Here is a 27,833-nt window from a genome sequence, read left to right as displayed (position 1 = left end):
TTCATCATCACCACATGGTTGGTGCAGGAATTGAATTAGTAGAGAATATATGGAAACAAGTTAAGGTAAAAATTAACAACAATTTGTATATGAAATCTTATTGGTGTTGGTATGAGCCTGTAGATCTTCTTTCTTCATTTGTTTAAGAAAGAATCCCAATTTGTCGATGCAGGCACAATTTTTGAGTTGAGCTTAAGTTGGAAAACTTGGACCCAACAAGGGACTATTTTTATTTGGAGTGGTAGGTTTATCAATTTTATTTTCTGTTTGGTTATAGTTGGATGAGATCCGTGGTTGAAAAAAGGGAAAAATTAATTGTCGTTGATTTCAAATTTATCTAACGCTAACCAAAAAGATAATAAAAATAATAAGACTAAAATTATAGTAAGTATAATCTTCCTTTACTGGGCTACAAAAATGAAATCCCATATTGCAAATATTAAAATCTTTTGTATGACTTATTTCTCTCTATCTCTCTATTTCTCTCTCCTTTTATCTAAATGCGGATGGGACGTTAAAAGTTAGGATTTCTTATAAGTTATCTAAATTTCTCACTGTTAGCATAAACATAATTAATCCTTCTATATACTCATTTCGTACTTACCTCAAACTTAAACTTATGATCCTTATTCTCATAAGCTTAACCTTTAAACAAGAGTACATAAGTGATTATGATGGTACCACAAGCCTTAATTAATATCCAAACATACAACAGATTATATGTGTTTCAATATGATCGAGTGCAGAGAATTCAAAGAATATATGTTGGTCCAACTTCTTACTACTGCTCGTTGAGCCCATCTTATTCACAAATAAAAATCATAAAACATAACATGAGATCATGGATCATGTTTCTTTATTTCTATCACTAACCACAGAAATTTTCTTAGACGCAAAAGGCATAAAGTGAAGTTCCGGAAGTGAGGTTTCCAAGTCCCAATGCGTTACCTATCTTATATCCATTTCCAAAATATATGCACCCATCACTAATGGACATTCCACCATACACTGTCGATCCAGTCTCATAAGACCACATAATTTCACCAGTCTTGCCATTTATTGCATAGACAGGTCCTTTAACATTTGCGGATCCCACAAAGACAATGCCATTAGCTACACTAACAGGACCAAAAGCAGTGGCATTACTTGGGTTGGCTATGGACCACAAGATCCTACCACTCTTTGCCTCCATTGCAACCCACCCTCCACTAGTTGTAGTCTTGTTGGATGGTAAAAGAGTAAATTTTTTGCCACCTAAATTAACAATGTTAGTGTAGACCCTTTCTTCGTCAGTGGCTGCTCCCCATGTTCCACCTCCTGTAACCCCACCAGGACCAGCTTCCTGCAAATTAAATATAAAATAATGAAAATTTTCAACGGACAACATGTATATAAAAGTCCATGGCTCATAAAATAAACATGAACATGGATCCTGCTCTAGAGAAAGATAATGATTAATGATATTCTTAAAAAAAATTTACCGTAGACCAAATGAGCTTGCCGTCATCTCGGTTCAATGCCCAAGTAAAACCACTCTTTTGTACAGCAACAACAACGTCTAGTTTGGTTCCATTTACATCAATTGGGAGCATCATTGGTGCTTCTCCAAAATCAGCGTCAGGGTTAGGACCTGGTGGACAATTAGGTGTTGACAAGTTATTGCAAACAACGAACCACACATCATATCCTCCTAATTGGTGGTACCATTTGATTTTACCACTATCCAAGTCAAGTGCAATGAATGATTCAGAGTGATTGTCTGGTTCAACACACTCATCGGGATGAGTTGGTCGAGTTAAATTATTCTCTCTTTCTTGACATTGGCGTATGTGCAAAGGGGCAGAGTACAAGTTTCCAGTGGCAATGTATATATGATTCCTTGAGACATCAATGGAAGGGCTACTTCCCCATATAGCTGCTCCAGCATATTCTCCTCGTTCTCCATGGTTATTAGGTAACATGAAGGTTTGCCACAAGATGTTACCAGATTGAATATCTAGCTTTGAGAAGCTTCCCCGAAAGGTGCAACATTCTTCAATACTGAGGGTTTCTTCTGCTGAAGATGTACCAACATAAAAGGCCCTGTACATATATAGGATGACCAACTTTTTCTTATATATATATATGACGAGATAATAATTATGTATTAACATGACCTACCTATCATATGATTAATATTTGTACTAAATATGATAACTGCGGCTCATCAACTGTACATGTATCGATCTATGTTGCACTAATATTTCAAAAAAAAATTATGTATCGTGTCCGATATTCCCTAACATCCCGATATTTCACGATACTCTGACACATTCCGATATCTATAATATTTGAAATTTCATTACATATCATAAAAAAATTGATCGATGTTTTACTAAATTGATATAATAAAAATTAAAATTGATACCAAATAAATCTCACTGGAATGTATAAAAGATTTTCAATTTGAAAATATAATAGTAAATATTTACATCTTATGTTCTATTGCAAAATTGATGGGTATTATAAGTTTAGTTTCATTTTTTGTTAAATTGTTGAATATTAAATATAATATACACTACATAAATTAAAAATATTATTTAATATCAAAATATGTCCTAACGTATCAAAATTTAACATTTTTTAAAATTTATGTGTTGGAGTGTCGTGTCATGTCATATCTTGTATCAGTGTCGGTGCTATATAGAAATCTATGATAACTATATGCATTCAACTACTTATTGACTTAGAAAACTAGTTGTTAACTTTCGAATAAGGATTGGTTATTTAATATGCGGAAGGATATATTTATCACCACAAAAATTTATCATTCTTACAATCAATCTAATCATCATTGACTTCCGTCAATCTAACGGTTATACTTTATTGAGAATTATTGGATCGTATTTATTAATTAATTATTAATTATCAATACAACCAATAAATTATAATTGTTAGATTGACGGGAATCAACGATGAAAGTGATAAATATTTTTAGTGGTAAATATATCTTATCCCATTTAATATTACTCTCTTTAGTCTTTAGAGACCTCACACCAAAAATTAAATGTAAATTAATCAGTTATACTTATACCACCAACGGAATTGTCGAACGCTACATAAAAATTTGTAAATTACATTTCATAGCAATATACTAAAAAGTCAACGTTTTATTTTTTCTGTCTTAGGTGCTTTTATCATTTAGAAACCCGTGAATTAGAAGATGATAAGTTTACTATAAATCAGTAATTTTATTTAAAAATAAACAAGATAATAGGTTTGTACCTATAACTTTTAAGGGGTTTGCATCTATTATGTCACATGACACATAAAAGTTTTTTACACACACATCATTTTGTGAGGCGCGCACTTTTTGAAGCAAAAAAAAAAAAAAAAACTAAAGCACACAAAACGAATCTCTATAATATTACAGTGTTACACAATCACTTTTCCTACAACATAACTCTTATAAAACCCAACCTTTAATAGCAAAATACCAAATACCTAATAGCTTTATAAACGCATCATTTATAAGAGCTAAGCACAGTATTGTAACAACTACAAAATCGGTAGCTATTCTCACTTAAAGGAGAGAAGTAAGAGAATGGGCTAGGTGGTCTATACATCAAGGTCTAAAACATGTCTTAAATGGCATAATTTTAATTATGAGTTTAATATTTATTTTTATTTTTTTAAAAAAAAATATTTCAATCGGTTGTTTCGCAACTAATTCGATTCGGGACGGATCCAGGATTAAGGTTTTAAACCCCTACCAAAGATGGTACTGGAAAGATTCGAAAGTGTAAAGAACCAATTCAAACCAAAAGCTTAAGCTGTTAGGTGAGGCTATATTAATGGTTTTATATATCTCAACACGCCCCCTCACACGAGAGCCCACTGGGCTTGAAGGGTGGACGATGCACATGCCCACCTACCTGTGCGAAGAAAGAAATTCCACTAGAAAGAAAGTGGGAGGCGGTAAGGATTCGAACCTGGTACACCGAGGCTCTGATACCATGTAAAGAACCAATTCAACCCAAAAGCTTAAGTTGTTAGGTGAGGCTACAGTAATGATTTTATATATCTCAACAGAAAATAATATTTCTCTTAAGATAAAGTTATCTCCTAGAGAGATATAAAAGAGTGAATGACATGTGTCAAAAGAAGAAGGAGAAAAATGAATATCTCTCACTTTTTGTATCAACTAAAAATACTTATTTATAAGCCATTAAGATTGATCTAACGGTGAGAGATATGAGTTTTGAATGAAGTCCTTAGTTCCAATTTAGTGCCACCATTGAACGAGGTTATATGTGAAATATTAAACCCTTTTAATATACAAGTCAAAGCATACTTTTAAAAAAAGTGTATTAATTTATTATGGCATTATTGAATATTAATTTTGTTATAGCATTGAATAAAGAAAGCATACGTTAGAAATATCAATAAATAAATAATGAGATTAATGTTTCTTATATTGTAGGAGATAATTTTATCTCCTACATACAGATAAAAGTATGTGGGCCTCATGTGAAATCATGTGAAAAGAAGAGAAAAAAATATGAGGCTCACACATTTTTATATACTTGTAGAAAATAAAATTATCTCCTTCAACATGAAAAACACTAATTCCATAAACAATTGCAAGTAAGGTGGCTTGCCAGTTTTTTTCCCGTAAATATATGACGAATTATAAGGTATTAACATCATGTTCAAACTAACAAGTTGACCAGCATCGGCCTCCTCATAATAATAAGAGTAAATATCATTTTTGGTCCCTGACAATATCTACGAAATCCTTTTTAGTCCCTGGCAATAAAAAAGGACCAAATTGGTCCCTAAAATTATGAAAAAAGGGCCACATTAGTCCTTATGTCAACTCCTCTGTCACTAACGTGGCCCTTTTTACATACTGTTAGGGACCAATTTGGTCTTTTTTTATTGCCAGGGACTAAAAAAGATTTCGTAGATATTGCCAGGGACCAAAAAGGGTGTTTACTCTAATAATAAACAATTTCATGAAAAATTAATTTACTGTTAGGGAACATTTGATAGAGGAAAAAATTTATTTTATCATAGAAAAACAACTACTAGGAAAATGGTGGAAAAATTATTTTTCGAGAAAGTTAAAAAGAAAATTGTTTGGTAAGTCAAACTATTACCGGAAAAATTTGGATGTAAAATTGTTACAAGTTTGAGTTTGCTGGGGAAATCAAAATACCACCATCAAGGTGGTATTCCCAAATGGGCATTTTCCTTCATTTTTACACTACAAAAGTTTCCCTATCAAAAAAAATTTCCTAGACAAATTTCCCCTACTGCATATCAAACATGATCATTTGTGAATCTCTTCTATCACTTTCCTACCATTCTAAAAAAAATCCACCTACCAAACACTCCATATATATATATATGGGTTATATTTATCTCATTCAACATGAGATAAATCAATTTCCTACACACACATAACAAAGGTGGGTCTCACCTTTATTTTATCTCTTTCCAATTATTTGTGTGTCCATTTTATAATTTTGTATCACTAACATGAGGTAATCTATCTCCATCAACATAAGAAAAATATTTCCCTAATATATATATATATATATATATATATATATATATATATATATATGTTATAAAGATAATCATGTGTGGGACCCACCCACTTATAGAAAAAAAAAAAAGTAACACGGAAAGTGATGTATGTATAGGAGCAAAAAACACTCTCCTACAACATAAGAGTATATTTTTTCTATATATATGGGTTTTATAAAAGTTATGTTGTAGGAAAAGTGATTGTATTATGTTATAGAGATTCGTTTTGCATGTCGTAGTTTTTTTTTTCTTCAAAATATGCGAGCCTCACAAAATATTGTATGTGTAAGAAATTTTTTGTGGTCATGTTAAATTTTTTGTCTACAGCTACCCCTTTTTCAAGCTATATCAAAGTTTCTAATCAAAAGAGTAATGAAGACACACCACGATTGTCTTTAAACTTGTCCAGATTTATCGTACTTTGTGATAACAACAAAGCTGTTCTTTTTTTCTCTTTTCTCAGATATTGTCGGCTGACGTGGCAGAGAGAGAAAATGCAATTTTAATGTACGACCGGTCATACTTAGTAAAAAAAGGGCAACTGTAGAGAAACTTATCTAAAGTGACTGTAAAAATATTTTTTCATATATATATATATATATATATATATATATATATAACCCAAATAGAATGTTAACCCAATAGCAAAGTCAGGTCAACATGTCAATGATCCAACCACATGTTCGCAATTAAAGCAAGCATGGATGTGACTTTAGAATTTGGAGCAATGTGCTATAACAGATCTTTTAATGTCCTTTAATCATTTCACTTATTTTAGTTTTTTTTTTTTTAAAACAAAAACAAAAATCATTTATTATCTTTGTATGTGGCTAAAGGCGTTACAATGAATCACCAAATTAAATTGGAAAGTTATCGATGATAGCAAAATTATTAATGGGTCTAGGAAGAAGATACTAACCCTCTGTGGTAAGTTCCAGACATAGTCACAACGCCAGAGTTGTGGCTGTCCAAACTAGTTTGCCAAACTAAGTCACCTGTTGATCTTTTGACAGCAATAACAACAGCAGGGCCATATATTCCAACTATGAGGAGTTCACCTGCTATGGTTGGTGTTGCCCTTGCCACTGTCCAGTTAACACCGGGTACAAAGCCTGTTGCATTTAGGCCTGTTAACTTGTGCAAGTTCTGTTTCCACACAAGTGATCCATCACATGCTCTCACTGCAAAAATGTCCCCATTCCATGATGGAAAATAGAGAGTGCCATCGAAAATTGCTGGAGTTGCAGTTATGTCTTTGCCTGCAAAGAATTTCCACTTCAAACTTAGGTTGGAAACAGTTTCAAGGCTGATCTTGTGTTCCTTGCTGGCATATCTTCTGTTGTATATATCTCCACCATGGTTTAACCAATTTTGTATCATTTTTGTTGACTCGGTTTTGGGTTCCTCTGGGGAAAGCCTGTACTGAAATCACTCAACAATTGCAAACTCAGTTTAGTACATTATAGTAGTTAGTAGTCAAATCATAATCAACAGTAGGTCTCATAAACTTCATGTACACAAACGTAAATGGAAAAGGGAAAATGATTTTTACACAATTGCATAATTTTTTTTTTTTAACACTTGCTTGTTTGGGTAAAAAGAAAGTGCAGGTATATTAATGAGAAGTATGTTTCTCTTGGTCTATTACACAAAAGAACAAGGTAAAAGAATAGCATGCAAATTACTTTCTTGATGGAAAAAATGTGAAGGAAACGTATATAGAGTACTGGAGGCTTACATCAGAACCTTGGGAAACTGAACTTGTTAGTAGACATAATACAAACACAAAAACAACAAAAGTGGAGATTTGTTCGAGCGGTGACATGATGTTGGGAAGTTGGAGATGCATCATAGGTATAATCGTGTTAACATTCAAGAGTTTCCACGTTTTGACATATCACTAGTCTAGCTATATATATATATATATATATATATATATATATATATATATATATATATATATATATGGTTTAGGGTTATCCTGACCCATATATATATATATATATATATATATATATATATATATATAATTATAATGTACAATTATTTTATGATAAAGCTATAAATGAAAAATTATGGCTCTGTTTTAATACTGTTTTCAAAAACAGGTTTTTAGTTTTTAGAACAAAAACATAAAAAAAAACTCGTTTGGTAAGGCTTGTTTTGTAAAAGAAGTTTTAAAAATTGTAACTGTTTTTTTTGTTTTTAGAATCAAATTTAGAGAATGTCTGAGTTGTTTTTGTTTTTTATTTTGGTTTTTAACTTTCAAAATAAAAAAAAAACATAGAAAACAACTGTTTCCATAATTATTCTACAAAACAGTTTTAAGAACAAAAAAACTAAAACACAATCAAACAGACCCTATATTTTTCCTAATTTGATTTTTTACAATGGTAATTTTCAACACGTTTCACTCACAGAATACAATAAATTCTAGAGTAAAAATCTTTTTTGATCTCTAACAAAAAATACGGTCTCCACTTTAGTTCCTTACAAAAATAAATTAGTCAGTTAGTCCCTAACAAATTCAAAGTGGATCACTTTTAGTCTTTTTGTGGGACTAATATGGGTCTTTTTCGAATTTGTGAGGGACCACGATTTCAACTAAATGGGTCCATTTTGAATTTGTTAGGGACTAACTGACTAATTTATTTTTGTAAGGGACTAAAATGGGGACCATGTTTTTTGTTAGGGACTAAAAAGGGTATTTACTCTAAATTCTATTTGAGTCAATCCGTTTTCAAATTCGTGTTAGCCAAAATTGATATAAAAATATTTATGCCGTATCGTGTGTCAACTTGCGAACTAGAAATTATCCTACTTTAATCTTCTTACATATTATTTTTGTTGTGTCGTTTTATAAACAGGACATTAATTCATATCTTATTATGTCATATCAACTCGCATAACAAGTAACATATTTTGATTTTGAAATTTTACTTTATGTTGTATCGTGTCAACCTGCATAATAAACGACACATGTTAAATTTGTAAATTATTAGTGTCGTGTCATAATAACCCATGAATAAGCGGATTGTATTCCTATAAAAAATTTAACCCAATTTTAAATGCTTATCTATTTCGTGTCAAATGTATTCGTATCCCCCAAATTATTCTTCCTAATTTTCCCCCACCACTTGGCTCACCTCAAACTGTTTAATAATCTTAGTACTTTCCATGTTATGTTTTTTTCAATTTTTTTTTTAAGATAGTGCCTCTATTCTTGGTATATTATATCCATTCTAGATCCGCATTTGCTTGTCGATGAATTGACTCAAATTAATTATCATCAAGTTGCTTAATGGATGTATTTATTGATACTGAGTCTATGAGGATTTAATATTTCATTCCCTTTCACCCCAAAAGACAAACTTCTTGGAAACCAAATAATAAATAAAAAAAGGCGGCTTTTATATAGCAATACACGTAGAGTGATGATAAGGGAACTGCTATTAGTATTTTGCAATATGTATTTTATTAGTTTTAAAATAGTTACCTTTAAAATTTTATACCAAAATTCATAAAATTTATAAAATATTTTAATCTTTAAAAAACATATAGACATTAATTAACATTACTTCCGTCACAGATTAATAAATTCTCGGTTACTAAAATTATTTTGCATAGTAAGTTGTAATCTAACAAATATTGTGACAAAGATTAATGAAATACTCAATCACTAATGCAATATACTTTCACAAAAGAAATAAAACAAGTAAAATTAAGACAAAATATTTTCATAGTAAATTCCAAAATTAAATCACAAAAAAATTGCAACGAGAGAGAAGTCATAACAAAATATTTTGGTTGCAAATTCAATCGTTATTTAATTGAGCCTGGATTTTTTTTTTATCCCAGTACTACCTATACCTAGACTGTATGAATTGGTATTTCTATATATTTTATAACAGATTTATATCCTTTTTGTGCTTTATAATACTCATGGATACTGAGGATATGCTTTAACCACCTTTTAATCTCATGAATTGTGCAGTCCCATGCATTTATTGTTCACCATTTTGCAGGCGCAACTCCATCGACAAATGATGAAATGAAATTCCCTGATGCTACAGTTTTCTCCTTTCCTTTTGAACAGCATTCATTGCCATAAATGAAACGAAAGGTCACCGGTTTATTGCGGCACCTTAGTTTTTTTTTTTTTTTTTTTTTTTCCCCTTTTGTTAAATACAAAGGCTTGCATGATTATCATGTAAGTCTTGACTATTCCAATTATTTTTCCCTCATTTATACAAAAAGGATAATTCATTGGACATACAAGAGAACTAATACATATAAAGAAAAAAGAGTTAGCTTTTTGTCATATCACGTGACAAGAGCATTTTACCATGTACACATAAATTAAATGTAGATTTCACACTTAAAAAAAAATCAAGATATAAAATCGTATCTTTATTGCGGGAATCTGCAATATGATTCTTATATTTTGCAAAGAAAAAATCACAAATCTCCGCAAGATGCAGAAGCTAGCAAGGGAATAAAGCTGTTGTCTAAATCTAAAATCAAAGGGGGTGGACATTTATCTGCCATGCTCGGCCGAGGGACCGACACATGAGTCGACTGAACACATCATAAGTATCTCTTAATACCCATTTCATATAAATTAAGATTCTCTTTGATTGTTTTCTAATTTTTTTTTTCTTGATTAAAACTGTTTTGTAAAATAGTACATTGAAGCGTTAAATATAATTGACACAAGTGATAAGGAGTTTGTGTCCTTTAATCAGAAGTTTCTAGTTCAAACTCCAATAATGAAAAAAATAGTCTTGATAAACCGGTTGAAGAGACTAAAAAGAAATATAATTACGGAAACATGTGTAAAAACAATTACAATTTTTAAAATCTTTTTTATAAAACATCCTAATCAAACTAGTTTTTTTTCTGAAAACTATAAATATTTTTAGAAAAAGTATTCAAACATGGCCTATATTTCTTTGATGAATAATTATCTTACCTAAAAACTTAAAGTGGTTAAGTACGGATCACACTAATATATTTATATATTATTTCGCTAACACAAATCCATCCCAAGATTCCTCTAATGTATAGGCACACCATATTAAAAGTATAATTTTTTTTTAGGGATTGAAATATAGAACATGGATTTAAAAATAAAAATAAAAAATATGGTTGTTGAGTATGAACCTATCACTTATCGTAATTATCCTAGTTAAAAACTCAAACTGTTAAATAGGGACCGCGTTAATGATTTTATTTATTATTTCTCAAATCATCATTGCATTGTTTAGGAAACCGTGATAATGACACTTAAGTAGTGTTTGGTTGAGGTGAAATTTTTTAATACTAGGGAAATGTAAATACTAGGGAACTGCAGGGAAAGTGAGTTAGATAGGAAAATTTTAAAAAAGTTGTTTGGTTGGACAAAATTTTACCAGGAAAATTGAATTAAATTTCTGGAATGTGTGTTTGGTTGAAGATAAAATATTGATGGGAAAACTTAATTAAATTACAAAACTATCCTTGTAAAAACATTACAACCTTCGAACCACAACCTTCGATCCATAACGTGTCTTTGTCTTCCATTTTCGCTATCGTCGTTGACTCTTTCCATCGCCTGTCTGCATTAGCCATTCTTATATCGAGCACAGTAATCTTATGCACATCTTCCACTGGAAATGCCGCAGGTCCAATGTCCTCACAATTACCTCCAATGTCTTCACCTGATACCAAACGTGGTCCACTTCTTGGATGATCTAATATGTAAGCTGCAACTTCCCTCAAGGCTCCTTCTCCCACCTTTGTCCCTCTTTTTAAACCTTCACCATTGGATGAACTTGGTAAATCTCGTGGGTTGTTCACAGCCATTGGTTCCTCATCCATGGGCTTGAAAACTGAAACATGCTTCGGACCTGTTGATTAACGAGGGGTAAACTTGTCTTATTTTTCTTCTCCTTTTTCCATCAAAACGGATTTCACAACAATACTGTGGTGAGAGAGGGCAAGTGAATCCGAGATTTTCTTCCATTTTACACTCATCTGTCGATAGCTGGGCAAGGAGGAATGATGGCTAAGGGGAACTTTGTCCTCAACTAAACGTGGAGTTTCAGGAAATCCACTTACACTTAGATGGGATAATTTTCATATGTCCCGAACCAAACACTACCTTACAGAAATATGAGGAGAAATTATTTATGTTGAGGTATTTATGCAGGGTCAACTTCGCCAATCTATTGGGTAGAATAGAATTATAAGATGTGTCCTAATTAGGACAACTTATAAGTTTCTCAATTTTTTTTATGTAACTTCGTCCATGAATAGAATAGTTATGAAAATATGTGTTTTTTTATTTTTTTTATTTAAAAATTTAAAAAACAAAACACAAAATAAAAATAATTTAGACATGTTTTCTAAATTTGTTATTTTAAAAAGAAAAAAACAGTTATAATTTTTTTAAATTTTTTTACAAAACACCCTAATCAAACGAGTTATTTTTTTTTTTTTCTGAAAACTAAAAATCTGTACATTAAGTGTTGCATGCCAAACTTTCTTAGGTGGCGTTTGGTTCGGGATATTTGAAAATTTTCCTAGTTAAATGAATGTAGCATTTTCGGTTGTCCCCATTTGGTGGAAGAGATTAAGAAATTTACCTATCAAATGCTTTTCTCCAGGCATTGTCAATTTTATGTAAAAAAACGACATATGCACAATATAACTTACAACTTTCAATGTACTTTTTTGCAGTAATATTTTACTCAATCAAATAATTTTTTTAAATTTTCTTACCAAACTTACTTTTCTACTTTTTTTTGCTAGTAATTATATTTTTTGGGTACAAAAAATTTTTCCTCTACCAAACACCCTCTTAGAATATGTTTATCTGGGTGGGGCATGTTGCCACAATGAGCGGTGTGAGGGTTCATCGAAAGAAAATCTAACCTAAGATACGTTGCTATAAGCATAATATTCGACGGTAGTTAAGAAAATTTTCGGACCTATTTTATATTGGGTTTCAATTTTTTTTTACGTAATAGGAGGAAATTTTCTTACGTTATAGACACATTTTGCGAGGCCCATATTTATTAAAACAAAAATTATAAAAAAAATTATTGTACAAAAATTAAAGAGTTATTGGTAGGAGAAATAATTTTCCTATAACATAATAAAATATTTTCCCTTTTATATTACTGTAAAATTTTCAAAGCTTGTGCTTTAATACTTTGATCCATTTCATACAGAAGTCATCTTTTAGCAGGAATTGTGACACTTTTAGACTATGATGCACCGACACCGACACAAGATACGACATGATACGTCGAGATGTTAATTTTAAAAAATGTCATATTTCGACACGTTGGGACACGTTTTGATATTAAATAAAAATTTTAATATATATAATATAATTTATATTTAATACATATAAGAGTCCATAATAAGTCATATAATCAATCAAATATTTAAATTTTATAACATAAATATAAATATAAATAATTTTTCGTACTTTGTTAATTTTTCATGTCAAATTTCATAATAGAAAAAAATTATTTTATAAATTATTTTTTATATATTTAGTTAATAAAATAAAATTAAGATTAAAAAAAAATGTGTCGGAGCATGTCGGACCGTTGACCGGGTGTCAAAAACAATTGACCGCGTGTCGAAAAAACGTGTCGGAGAGTTAACTGCGTGTCTTCAAATATTGACCGCGTGTCGGACGTGTGTCGGAACATATCCGAATCGGACACGTGTCCGACACGTAAATTTTTAAAATTTTAACGTGTCATGCTTGCTTGCTTCTAGAAACCATGTGGAGAATTGACGATATTGTTTATACAAAGGCTATTTACGAATTATGTGCTACCCGTTTCATTAATGGGATTTGATTTTTTCATGTTGCATGAGAATTGAATTTTTATGTTGTGACTCAATTAGTGGTAGGTCTCATATTTATTAAAAAGAAAAAAAGAAAAGAAAACTTTGTATGCAAATCGAAAGATCACAACAACATGGTAATTAAATTCTCATGTAACATGAAAAAATATTTTTCCTTCGTTAATTACTGTAAAGTGAAAACGTCTGTAGATCATTTTGTTTATCATTACTAAAAAACGGGTCTGCAGACCGTGTCCAACCATAAAGAAGTTGGACAAATGACTTCAGAATAATATAAATTATTAAAATATTGCATCTAAAATCTTAAATTTTTAAGTTAAATTAATTTTTTACATAGTATCAGAGCTTAATGAACCATAAGGTCACGAGTTCTGTTCTGGATGCTATTTACTAGGCCCACCAGATGGGCCCAATCTGTCAAAGCCCACATTCTAGAACCTTCTAGAGGGCACCCATGAGAAGCCATAGAGGCTCACCACTGGGACATTCCCCATCCTGCACTGCTGCCCCTGTACACTGACAGTGGGCAGCTTGATGAGACATCTCATGGGCTGACCAGCTCAAGCCCCCACGAAGAGAGGACTCTCCTCTCTAAATACCTCTCTCACACATGGAGAGGAGATCTTCTTCTTCCCCACTCCTCTCATATGCTGTCATACACACACACTCCCCCCTTTAGCACATACATGGGAAGCTCTACTAGTGCTTGGTCTCTACCATTACCACTATGGACACCCCCTATATCAACATACTTCACCCTTCATGGGAGACATCTATGTACCACTATGAGTACATTGGCGTCGTCTGTGGGAAACGGTAAACTTCGATTCCTTTCTCTCTACTGAAGCTGTTAAACGACGAAGACAACATTCTCCGTTCAACATCTGAGAGACGATTCTGCAAGAAATTAGTTTTAAAGCCATCCCAAGGCCGACCTCCCAACGTATCAACCTTCTTCGACCGTTCGTTTGCCTTGCCATGCTGAGAATCAGCCTCAAACATCTTGATCGGTCGATCTTGACACTAACTTTGTCACGATCTAAACAAGTAGACCCCTACAGCCTCACTATCTAAACACAAGAACGACCGCCTTACTATCCATTCTTCGAATAGTCAGCCTCTCAGAGCATTCTATACTGCCCAAGAAGATATCTTTTCTTTCTCAAAAGCAACCAATCGGCCTAAACGGTATGGGCCCACCAACAACCTCCTCCTTTGGCGTTCTCCTTCTTTGCCATTCACATACAGCGCTCGTTTATGTGACAGAGGCCTCTCTGGCGCTCACATACGAAACCCATTTTGCATGTGTAAGAAAATTATGGTATTCACACACCCATTTCTTAACTCCCCCTTTACAATGTAAGTCGATCGTTTGAAAGAACGCCACCCATTATTCAACAAGGTCAAAATTGATGAACGAGATTCGTTCCTGCCATCAAGCCTTAAAGCAGCACTAATGGCAACCTCCACACATACGTTGACTCTCGTCATAAGCATGACAAGCCTTCCTACCTGTCGCTCAACCTTTCAAAGCAGAGTTATCCCCTGAGCACCATATTGTTCTCTTTAAGCTCAGACCATTTCATTCCGGTAGTTTCGGACCATCTTCTCTATGTGGCCGAGGTCCTCTACAACCACCACCTTTGGCCAGTCAAACACCATGACTGACGAAGGTCAACAAGCAGGTGAAGATGAACATCTAGCAAATCAAATTGAATCCTACTGCACCGCGGTGACACGCGCGATGGTCTTCTTCAAAGGAACAATATTATATGACAAATTAACGCCCCACTACCGTTTGAACCGAACGCCATAAACTCCAAGCGTAAAACAATCCAACCGCCTTGAAGCATGATGCCTGCCCGCCCCTGCTGGTCACGGTTAGATGTCCAACCATATCACCTACCCATCTCCAAGCACTGACGCCATCATCGCTCGTAGCTACTTCATCTGCCTTGAAGCCTGAGCACTTGAACTCGCCTCACCGCGACGCCATCAGCGCCCATTGTGACATCATCCACAACCGACTAGACCAGCCCACACCATCATCCACCAAGCATCCCTGTCGTTAAGCCTAAAGATCCACAGTGATAAGAAAAGAACGATGACGAACCCACTTTCTCAAAGGCTTGGAGAAAACGTTTTTTAAGCATCTCCTACTTGGTAAAGGTTTATCAACGGTATACCTCTTTCCTCCTCTAAATCGTACAAATCCAATTTGTGGACCCCGTCACATAACCAAATCAGAGAATATATGGGCTCAAAGCTGCCTCCAAACAACAAACTGCTCTGGTGGCAGTTTTGAAGAATGTGCCTGTGTTGTCACCTCAACGTAGAGTCAAATCAAAGTACGTAACTCAAAGCTACCCCCACGGTGGAGTCCACTCTTTAAAGTTACTCCAATACATTAAATCGGAGACATGAAACTGGCAAAGTTCAGCAGAGTTCCCGTGGGACCCGCCACTTATCAAGCAAAGTTCGACAATTTCACAGTATATTATATATATCAATACAAAGCTGAAGAATATGGTCAAAGTGATTATTAGGGAAAATGCTAGCGGACCCACCACCAAACAATTGGTAAAGAAATTGAAGAGCAAAGCAAATTTTCAAAGAAATTAAGTTGAGTTGTTGCCGTTATAATCTCCCGCCTTGAAGTCCGTGAAAGCAAATGGACAAACCACATATCCATCATCACCATGGAGCCCGTGGATTCTCATCTATTGAACCACTAGCTGTTTAAATACGTAAGTTTTGAAGCATGATGTTTTAAGTACGTAACTTGACAGTAAGTTATCAAAGGTACATCTTTGAAGATTCTTATCACTTTCATTCAATTTAATGGTTTTCTCACTGCATCCACCTTTGCTTTTGTTTAAACCATTATGCCAAAGCCTACACCTTGGCTTTCGTATATCAATTTCATAGTTTGCCTATGCATGCACCCGTGCTTTTTTCGTGAACGTGTGTCGCTTTCGATTTCAATGATTTGCCACGTGCCTACACCTTTGCTCCTTCACTTTCGTTATATGTATCAATTTAATATAGCATGGCATATATAAAAAGCCAACGTACTGCACCTACAAGCTATTAGAAAGCCAAGTACTGAGACCATCATCTTTGTGCATCATCTTTACTTGCTTTACATATATATCAATTCAATGTTTTGCCAAGGCTTATCAATTTCATGCTTTGCTTTTGTGAACATACTGCACATGTATATAACGTACTAATGAATGACTTCATGGCGGTGGGCCTCGTGTGGACCTACAACGAGCTTTCATTTACGCTTGCGTGCTATCACATCAAAAAGGAAGTCTAAATCTGTCAAAGCTTACTGGAGCCTTTGGAATTATTGCCTCATGGCACGTACATATTGGCTAGTTGAAGCAAATTTGGCTATTTGAAACCATGGGTACATCACGCCAAGAGAGATCGCCAGCATATTAACACCATCACCCAACATAACCGGTCAGCAGCTCACTTGGTCCAACATGCCGGCATGAATGCTGATGATCCAAGTCCGACCTCCTGTCGGTCGGCATCACTCATCTTCAACCCCTAACCGACCAGAAGAACTAGCAAGGAACGAAGCCAGAGCGTGAACCACTCTTCACGGGTGATTCATCAAACAGAAAGGATAATCGCCCAAAAGAATGAACTGACAAAGAGAAAAGCCAATCGCCCTGTGTCGCCAAAAGCCATTCGCCCAAACAGAGTCAGTCGCCCAACACTTCAAACAACCAATCACCAAACTACCTATCCGGTCGCCCACAATGATTCTCTCTCGCCTGCCGCCCACCCCATCGGTTCAACACTGTTACCTGTCACCGCCCACATCCCGCGCAGATTTGCAGCGGAACCATCGCCCACCAGTCGTTCGAAGAAACAACCGCCCAATATATCAAACTCCTTAGACTGACCAAACTCAAAAACTCAACAAAATAGAGCTCCAAGAACCTCTCTCCGGCAACCACCACACATTCAGTTTACCGATGGGCACAATCGCCCAGAAACCACACTCGCCGAGCATCAAGTCATCGCCAAAGGCAGCCCCTCGCCTGTCGCCAATGGCAGCCCTTCGCCGGTCATCGCCAACCACACCGTCAGTACATCGCCCAAATAAGACCTAACCCGGAATAAAAGTTGGATCTCCCAAAATATCAACCGCCAAACAAGGAAAGTGCTTCAAAGATCGCCCAAGTCTTCCGTAAAATCCACCGCCAAAAGGATGGCGACCGCCAGCCACCTACCGCCCAAGAAGATCTCACCGCCAAAAGCAGGCAACCGCCCATGGGGGTGAGATCACTGATCTCGCGCTGTTGGTGAAGGACCGAGCCATGGAGGTAAGATCCACTCATCGCTGATGGCCTCCTCTGTGATAGTTTTGCTTGAAGCGGTGCAAGAATTTGAGTCCCAAATGGCCCTTGTGCTAAAACTGTTGGCGTCTCAAAAAATAAGAAAATCAATCGCGGGACCCACACGTGCTAAGAAATTTGCTCACTTTTCTTCCACCTAAAGCTGCCACAACAACTCCCGTAGAAGTTGAATTAATGAATTTGAATTCATTAAATCGTGGGACCCGTGAGCATGGCTTTTTTATTTACTTGGAGCTCGTGAAGTTTTGGAAAGCCTAGCAATTTGACAATTCAACTTCAAGCAATTTGCACGTGAATTGATAAGGTGGCGGGCCCATCTAGGAAAGCATAAAAAGAATGCTAATTTATTAGCATGTATATTTCTAGTCACCCACGTGAACATAAAGTTGTCCAACGGGGAGACCAACATTTTAGCCCTCCCAACATGTATAGGTCAATTCTCCCTCTCGTTCAACAGGAAGACCAGCATTTCAGCCCTCTCTACATGGAGACCAAGCTTTCCATCACGCCCAACAGGATGACCAGAATTTCTCACGCCCAACAGGGAGGCCAGCATTTCATCACGCCCAACATGGAGATCAAGATTTCATCACGCCCAACAGGGAGGCCAACATTACATCACGCCAACAGGAAGACCAACATTCATCAACAAACTAAAAGTTATCCAATCAACACTGGTATGCCAAGTGCCCAATGACATTCACATGCTCAGGTTTTATTTTCAACACCAGGCAACAACATCTATTCACTAGCATATACATGTTTCTCTTCTACCGCATCTTTATAAATTTCATATGATTATAAATTCCACATGAATTGCTTAAATAATCTACGAAGGCCAGGACGGTTCTCACCCCTGGTATACTATGAAGGCCGAGACGGTTCTCACCCCCGGTAATTCGGAAGGCCGGGACGGTTCTCACCTCCGGTAATTACGAAGGCCAGGACGGTTCTCACCCCCGGTACACTATGAAGGCCGGGACGGTTCTCACCCCCGGTACACTATGAAGGCCGGGATGGTTCTCACCCTCGGTTAATAAAGTCCGAGATGTGCTACCCCTCGGCAAAAGTCCTAGATGGTCGGCGTCGGGCCAACGCCCCACCTAGGCACATTTTTATCGTCATTCATACACTACTATACTAGTTGTTGCAGGATTTAAATTGGAGCAACTGGACGTCAAAGACCCAAGTCACTGGGCATTATTTATTATACATTCATATTGTCGTGCTTTGTTGTCAAAGAAAGGAACATACATATTTATCATCTATAAAGACTCTCAGTCTCCTTCTCTCTGGGAACACATTCTCTTCTCGAGAAGCTTTCATCAGCAAGTTTTATTTCCGAAGAACGGACTCTCTCTCTTGGAACAATTATCCTCTCCAGAAGATCTCATCTACAACATTATTTTATCAGACGGTCAAGACATCTTTATTTCAGTTATTAAACATGATCATGGAGCAACATATCTGAGCAACTAGACATCAAAGACCCAAGTCACTGGGCATTATTTATCATACATTCATACCGCCGAGTTTTATTGTTGAAGAACGGAGCATACATATATATCATCAGGATCTTCAAGCTTTCATCTACAACATTATTTGATTATTATCAGACGCTCAAGGCATCTTTATTGCAGCTGTTTAAATCTACAGGATACTTGATTCAACATGGTCTTGCCAGCTTATTCTTACAACTAAATTATTACTACTTCAACAACATTTGAAGACCTTCCTCAATAACAAGATGCATCTTTGAAGACAACAAAGTTCAACACAATTGCAAGCCACAAATAGAAGACTCTCTTGAAGCACTTAAGCATCGCCAGACAGACAATTCATACTCGACGACAACAAATAAACAACTCATGAAGGCCGACGTATTATTAATCGGTTACATTATATCCTTCTTAGAACACTACACACTACGGGTATCCGGCCTAAGCTGCCATATATCTTGGCACCTTGACTCCTTCAAGCTACCAAGCTGGGGGGGCTCCTGTTCTGGATGCTATTTACTAGGCCCACCAGATGGGCCCAATCTGTCAAAGCCCACATTCTAGAACCTTCTAGAGGGCACCCATGAGAAGCCATAGAGGCTCACCACTGGGACATTCCCCATCCTGCACTGCTGCCCCTGTACACTGACAGTGGGCAGCTTGATGAGACAGCTCATGGGCTGACCAGCTCAAGCCCCCATGAAGAGAGGACTCTCCTCTCTAAATACCCCTCTCACACATGGAGAGGAGATCTTCTTCTTCCTCACTCCTCTCATATGCTGTCATATACACACACTCCCCCCTTTAGCACATACATGGGAAGCTCTACTAGTGCTTGGTCTCTACCATTACCATTATGGACACCCCCTATATCAACATACTTCACCCTTCATGGGAGACATCTATGTACCACTATGAGTACAAGTTCGATCCTTACTGTCCTCACTTTAAATAAGTATAAGGTAAACCAACAAAAAAATTAGGCTTATATAATATTCACACTTCAAATCCAAATGATTCTTTACCTTGATACAATTTGTTCTATATGCCACCACTTATATTAATATTCGAGACTATTGGATATTCAACGATATGCTTTTCGCTGTATCACTATCTCTTCACAATAATTATATAGGTTTTATAATTCTCATGCAATATGAGAATCGAAATTTTTCTACACACATTTCGATTTGCGTGCTGACGTGAGTGTTACACATAATTTTTTTTAAAGTCACATATACTTTTTGTCTCTACAACATAAAATTTTAATTCTCATGTAACATGAGAATTATAAAACCTAATTATATATACCAAAATTCTTTATATTGTTGATGTCGTGATGATAACTAACGCCAATTAATCAGTAATGTATTAGTTTGACTATGATAAACACTGGTTGTCTAATAATTAATTTCAGCTTCCCATAAGTTTGGTCGTCGCATTAAATAAAATAATAATTATAATAATCGAAATGATCTTGCGTTACTTGTTGGATATCTATACCGGAAAAAGTGTTTATTCTTTTTTTTTTATCTTAGTATTTATCCTTTTAAATGATATAACTTGTGTCATTTTATTCTTATAAAAAAGTGAGACCTGTACCTTTATTTTTATTTTTATTTTGTTTATTTTCTCTTCTCATGTAACATGAGAATTATAAAACCTAATTATATATACCAAAATTCTTTATATTGTTGATGTCGTGATGATAACTAACGCCAATTAATCAGTAATGTATTAGTTTGACTATGATAAACACTGGTTGTCTAATAATTAATTTCAGCTTCCCATAAGTTTGGTCGTCGCATTAAATAAAATAATAATTATAATAATCGAAATGATCTTGCGTTACTTGTTGGATATCTATACCGGAAAAAGTGTTTATTCTTTTTTTTTTTATCTTAGTATTTATCCTTTTAAATGATATAACTTGTGTCATTTTATTCTTATAAAAAAGTGAGACCTGTACCTTTATTTTTATTTTTATTTTGTTTATTTTCTCTTCTCCATGATCTATCTCTTTCTCTCATTTAAAATAATACAATTTTACATCCTTTAAAATGACACACATCCATCTACAATTATAATTTACATATTATATGAAATTTTACATCGTCTTTATTTAAAATTGGCCTTCTCAACAAATCAACTTAAAGAGGCGCTTGCAAGTGAAAAGTGAATCTCAAGTTCCACAACCATGGCAGCACATAATAACAACTTAACCTCCATTCTTCTTTGTTGGCTATTCTTTTGCCTTTATATAATTACAGCATGTGCAGGCTCAGCAGTAAGATAGATGATGCTTATTACTCTCCATCTTTCCCTCTAAATAGTATTTAATATTCTTGAATTATATTATAATCAAACTTACAAGAAATCATTTCTTCTTCTTTTTTCCCTTGGTAGATATATAATTGAAAAACATACTCTAAACTGTGCTAATTTGTTGTTATATATAATTTACTTGATTTCAGTTGCTTGAAGAAGATTCACAAGAGTGGTTTAACCATGGTGGAGACTTGTTTAACAGAAGGTATGCGTACAAGGAACACAGGATCAGCTCAAAATCGGTTCCTAACCTGCGTTTGAAGTGGAAATTCTCTGCAGGCAGAGAAATAACTGCAACACCAGCAATTTTCAACGGAACCATTTATTTTCCTAGCTGGAATGGGAACATCAATGCTGTGAAAGCATATGATGGATCTTTAGTGTGGAAGCAGAACATTCAAAATTTAACAGGCATAAAATCACCTAGCACTATTCCACGCCTTAATACCTCGTTCTCAAGATCAACTCCTAGTTTAGCTGGTGACGATTTACTTGTTGTTGGAATATGTGGCCCTGCTGTTGTTATTGCTCTGAACAGAACCAATGGTGAGCTTGTGTGGAAGACCCGATTGGATAGCCATAATACTGGTGTTATCACCATGTCTGGAACATACTATAAAGGGTTAGTACGTACACTTTCCTTTGGCCTTTTTCATTAAATTCTTTCATATTGCCAATACTTTTTTTAGCTAGCAATAATAAAATTTCAACATGCCATTTCATCAATAGAAATAACGTTTTATCTCATTTATAAATAGTCTCAGATGATGATGCTTTCTATGTTTACAAACGGTGGCTATACAAAAATATTTAAACAAAATTGGTCGTGTTGGTTTTTATGCTTTCCCAGCAAGTCATTTGTTTCTTTAGGAATACATCTCTGAATGAAAAGTCAGCTTCCCTGATCTCCTACCCCTGTTCCCTACTAGTGCTTCAATACGAATATAAGAATTAATTATCTCACTAATATGGAAATTAAGGATGGAGATAAGACTAGTTTAGATAGTGATCAATTCAAACATTGAATTTTAAAATATTATTGTCATCATTATTCCCACTAAAGACAATTTATATGCATCTAATATAATATTCGATATTTATATATTTTTATTTCGAAAGTATATGTATATGCCAATTAAATAAAATAATTCAATGAAATATTAACTAGGAGTGTTCGCGGTCTGGATTGGATCGGTTTTGGAAGCAAAAATGATTCGATCTAATCCCTTCGGTTTGATCATATAATCATCCATTCGATTTGGATTTTTTTTCAAATCCGATCCGATCCAATCCAATTTTTTCGGTTTGGATTGGATCGGTTTTCAATTTTTTTAAAATCCTAATTTTTTTGGTAATCTAAGGGGGTTAACAACAACACCCCAAAGAGATCAATTCAATAAAATCATTCTGAAATTACAAGATAAAGACAAATCAGCCCAATACAAAGGCCAAATACCAGGGGGGATTTTTTTTTGCAAATAATATCTTTTGTATATATTGGCTTTGTAATTTTTTTTTTAAATACAAAAACATTAGTAAACTATAATATAAATTTTATTTTTTGGGCAATGAGATATGAAGCTCTACAAAGATAAAATTTTGTTGATGAGATGTGATTAGATTTTTTCTTGGGTTTAGTTGATGGGTTAATGGGAATTGGGTTTAGAAATTTTTAGACTATGATTAGAGAAAGACCAAGTAGGTAGAGAGGAATTAATATATTTGATCGGTTTGGATTGGATCAGTTTTCATCAACCCATCCAAAAATCGATCCAATCCAATTAAAATTTGCGGTTTTTTTTTCGGTTTTCGGTTTATTCGGTTATCAATTTTTCGGTTCGGTTATCGCGATTTGAATCGGTTTGGATCGGTTGATGAATACCCCTAATATTAACTACTTTTAAAATCTTATAGGCTTGACGTGTATCTAATAAGTGTAATGGACCATCCAGAAGATGCAATTGCAGTTGGGCTAATTGGCAAGAGGAAAGTGAAGAGGCCAGCCCACTTTAAGATTTCATAATAGAGAAAGATATATGGATCCAATGGGTTAATTATTTTAATTAGCAATTTTAATAAGAGGTTTTAGTTTGTTCTTTAACATGACCAGAAAATTTTTTCTACACACAATATTTTGTGGGGCCTACACTTAAAAAAAAAAAAAAAACTATGGCACGCAAAACGAATCTCTATAACATTACATAATCATTTTTCCTACAACATAACTCTTATAAAATCCTTTTAATAATTAGATAACAGGTTGTAACTAAAGTGTAATTGATGGATTCTTTAATAACCTGAAAAACTTAGTAATGAAAGGAAGCAAGACTCAGAACTCTTTTCCTCTTACTTCTCCTTGCCTCTCTAACTCTCTCCTCTCTAACCCAAATATAGCTACTACCTATGTTAGGATTAGAATCGTAAAGAATCAATTCAACGCAAAAGCTTAAGTTGTTAGGTGAGGATACATTAATGATTTTTATATATCTCTAACAAGAAAATATGTATCTGATTGCGTGCATATATTTCAATGAAATCTTTTGTAACGTTTTCATAGGGGTTTCTACGTTGGAACTTCTTCAGCAGAAGAATCGTCAAGTGTAGAACAATGCTGCACATTTCGTGGCAGTTTCTCCAAATTGGACATAAACACTGGTGCCATATTATGGCAGACCTATATGCTCCCGGATAATCATGGCAATAAAGGAGAATATGCTGGTGCTGCTTTATGGGGAAGTAGTCCTTCCATTGATGCATTGAGAAATTTGGTATATATTGCTACAGGTAACCTCTACTCTGTCCCATTAAGAATAAGTCAATGTCAAGAACGAGAGAACAATCAAACAGTACCTACTCATCCAGATGAGTGTGTTGAGACTGATAACCACTCTGATTCAATCCTGGCCCTTGATTTGGATTCTGGCAAAATCAAATGGTATCGCCAGTTGGGAGGCTATGATGTATGGTTCGCCGCATGTAGTAATCTATCAACCCCTAACTGTCCTCCGGGTCCAAACCCAGATGCTGATTTTGGGGAGGCACCAATGATGCTCACTATTTATGTAAATGGTTCCAGACAAGACATCATTGTTACTGTCCAGAAAAGTGGTTTTACATGGGCTTTAAATCGGGACAACGGTAGCCTCATATGGTCTACGGTAATAATTTTCCTGCACAACATTTTTTTTTAATGATTGGAAGAATAAGTTTGTCGATTTTAAGTCAATACATCATTATTTATGATAACTATTATTAATCAACTATAGCTACTAACCATTACTTAATTATGTGTTAACAATTTATAGGCCTTTTATATACCTACCTAAGGTATATGATAGTTAAACTTTTAAGGTATACACATATGAACTAATGATGTAATATGTATATATATATGCAGGCAGCAGGGCCGAGTGGTGAAGGAGGAGGGGGAAATTGGGGTGCAGCCACTGATGAACATAAGGTCTACACCAACAATGCTAACACTGATGCTAAAAATTTCACACTTGTGCCATCCAATAAGACTATAAACAGTGGTGGATGGGTTGCAATGGATGCAAGGGATGGTAAAATACTATGGTCCATAGCCAATCCTAGCAATACTACTACCATAAGTGGCCCAGTGAGCGTGGCTAATGGTGTTGTGTTTTCTGGATCCCCAAATGCAAATGGAACAATATATGCGATAAATGCAGAGAGTGGACAAATTCTATGGTCTTATGACACTGGCATTGGTGTCTACGGTGGTGTCTCGATCAGCGATGGTTGCATTTATGTAGGTCAGGGACTTAGCTCAGTTACTGCGCCTGCAGGGTACAACTTTACGGCACCAATTTCACTATTTTCCTTCTGTGTGTAAGGGATTGGAGATATAACAAAACATGGGCAACTTTACTAGCTTGACCATAATAAAATAATACTGAGGATATTCTAACTACCAAAAATTTTCATTTCTAATTTACTACCCATAACATCACCGTTGGATTAAAGAGAGAAAATGTTAAAAAGTTTTTGAATAGAGAGAAAATATTAATCTAATGGTGATTAAATAGATAGTAAGTTGTTAGTAGAAAATTTTAGTAGTTAGAATATCTATCTTCATAAAATAATTAATGAAGTAAATAATACTTATAGAAGATAAAGGAAAAATTACAAATAAAAAAATCATGGGATATTTTATTGTAACACGTAGAGATGCGTTATGTTAACATAATGTCTATATATATATATATATATATATATATATATATATATATATATATATATATATATATATATATATGGGTAAAGGATTTTTTCAGTCAATAGAGATAAGTTATCTCTGGTGAGTTTAAAATGACATCGTTTTGAGACAGAAATTAAGATATTTTTGTAATTATAATATATTGCAGGGTTATATTAGTCTTTATCATTATAATTTTTTAATCTTATAACCCCAAAACAACGTCGCTTTGAGCTCACTGGAGATAACTTTATCTCCGAAATACTTTTCCCTTTATATATACATGAAAAAAAGAAAACAAAATGTCTTTTACAATATTATATTGTGTAATGTTTATCTATCTTTTAAAAGATATTTTGATTTGAATATTTTCTACGTAAAGAAAATAGTTTATTACAAGAAAAATGGTATTTTCAGGCTATTTAACTGAGGCGGTTTTCCTTAAATCGCCTCTAAGTGACACATAGAGGCAATTTTTCCGGCGGTTCAATCGATTTGAGGCAGTTGACGTGATACTGCCTCCAAATGTGTACTAGAGGTGGTTAAAATAATCGACCTCATTTACCATTCAGAGGCGGTTACAACAAAATCGACTCTGAATGCTACTTTTAGTGGCGGTTAAACCATAACCACCTCCAAATGTATATTAGACACAGTTAAAATAACCGTCCCCATTAACCATTTAGAGGAGGTTGAGGTATATCGCCTCTAAATGTAGCAATTGGAGGCAGTTTTGATGTAATTGCCTCTGAATGGTAAATGGGGCTTTTATTTTAACCGCCTTTAATACACATTTGGAGGCGATTTCACGTCAACCGCCTCAAAATGTACATTAGAGGTGGTTAAAATAACCACTGGTTAAAATAACCACCTCCAAAGCATATTTAGAGGCGGATCATGGTCTAATGGATAGTGAGATTCAAAGAGAGAAATTTCTTTGTTCAGCTTTTCGATCGTACTCAAGTTTAGTCAGTGTATTCTTCTCTTGTAATACTTTAATTTGACCGTTCAGATTTTTAAGTTGAATCATTTGGTGTTATATATAAATTTTCAAAGATGGCTGTTGTACATGAAAAAAAAAATCATCTCACCTTCACTTTGAAGTTCCACATTAAGTGGCCCTTGTTCCTTATTCTCCATTCCCTTCTATATAACATCTCACACTAACACACACATATACAAAATTCAATAAGTTATTTATATTCAACTAATAAAAATTATATTAACTTTTAAAAATATTTTTTTAAAAAAAAAGTTATTTAACTAATCACTTTCGAAAATTATATTAAAAATAAAAATTATATTAACTTTTAAAAATAACAATTTTAATATTTAAAAGTTACATAATTTTTAATATTTGGAGGCGGTTACACATTATTTGGAGACAATTAATATAAACTGCCTTAGAATGTCTTTTGGAGGCGGATATTTTAATCGCCTCAAATTGTCATTTGTAGGTGGTTAAAATAACCGCCTCATATTATCTTGTGGAGGCAATTAAAATAACCGCCTCAGATTATCATACAATTATTTTTGGACATTAAAATAACTGTCTCAAATTATCATGTAATTATTTTTGGGCAAAATCAATTTTGCAAAATTAACATCATCCAAAATTAAGTTTACAGATGATCATTCAAACACTTATCAATAATGATGAACTTAAAACCACTAATTAAAATGAAACAAATCCTCACGTTCTTGATGGTGAAATCCAACTCACTCTATAGGATATACACAATATATTATTTTTTTCTGTACTGAAAAATTACCCTCTTTCTGAAATTTTAATCTTGCATATGAAGAAATCAATCAATTTTAATGTGAATAAGTTGTTTAGAAATAGGTCTTTCATATTTTTCGAGATCCACCCTACAATATGTGGCAAAAAGCCAAAATAAATTATCAATGCTTATTCGTTCGCGGGAACCAGAAGTCAAAATTTTGGTAGATAGTGATCCCATA

The 27,833-nt window shown here is 34.4% G+C and overlaps 2 protein-coding genes across 2 annotated transcripts; one reads left to right on the top strand and one right to left on the bottom strand.

The window, feature by feature from the left end:
• Window positions 1-886: 886 nt before the first annotated feature.
• LOC133310216 (uncharacterized) lies at window positions 887-7,399 on the bottom strand. The gene is made up of 4 exons (XM_061511111.1): window positions 7,313-7,399; window positions 6,494-6,996; window positions 1,482-2,082; window positions 887-1,342 (listed from the first exon to the last, which is right to left on the bottom strand). Exons 1-4 carry the CDS (start codon window positions 7,397-7,399, stop codon window positions 887-889), a joined length of 1,647 nt encoding a protein of 548 aa, XP_061367095.1.
• A 12,737-nt stretch (window positions 7,400-20,136) lies between these two features.
• On the top strand, window positions 20,137-25,505 carry LOC133310215 (uncharacterized). Its single transcript, XM_061511110.1, has 4 exons — window positions 20,137-20,283; window positions 21,796-22,271; window positions 24,207-24,807; window positions 25,047-25,505. The coding sequence occupies exons 1-4, from the start codon at window positions 20,137-20,139 to the stop codon at window positions 25,503-25,505; spliced, it is 1,683 nt and encodes a 560-aa protein (XP_061367094.1).
• Window positions 25,506-27,833: the final 2,328 nt, after the last annotated feature.

The sequence above is a fragment of the Gastrolobium bilobum genome, unplaced genomic scaffold (genome assembly GCF_033153095.1).
Source record: "Gastrolobium bilobum isolate Gb01-03AN ecotype WA unplaced genomic scaffold, APGP_CSIRO_Gbil_v1 utg359, whole genome shotgun sequence".
NCBI classification, from domain to species: domain Eukaryota; kingdom Viridiplantae; phylum Streptophyta; class Magnoliopsida; order Fabales; family Fabaceae; genus Gastrolobium; species Gastrolobium bilobum.
This window is presented reverse-complemented; position numbering and strand designations above follow the sequence as displayed.

Coding starts and splice junctions, on each gene's coding strand:
- LOC133310215 (XM_061511110.1), top strand. CDS start 20,137: ATGGGAAGCTCTACTAGTGCTTGGTCTCTACCATTACCATTATGGACA. Junction 20,284..21,795: donor TCACTTTAAATAAGTATAAG/GTAAACCAACAA, acceptor ACTTGATTTCAG/TTGCTTGAAGAAGATTCACA. Junction 22,272..24,206: donor TCTGGAACATACTATAAAGG/GTTAGTACGTAC, acceptor ACGTTTTCATAG/GGGTTTCTACGTTGGAACTT.
- LOC133310216 (XM_061511111.1), bottom strand. CDS start 7,399: ATGTCACCGCTCGAACAAATCTCCACTTTTGTTGTTTTTGTGTTTGTA. Junction 6,997..7,312: donor CAGTTTCCCAAGGTTCTGAT/GTAAGCCTCCAG, acceptor GAGTGATTTCAG/TACAGGCTTTCCCCAGAGGA. Junction 2,083..6,493: donor TCTGGAACTTACCACAGAGG/GTTAGTATCTTC, acceptor ATATATGTACAG/GGCCTTTTATGTTGGTACAT.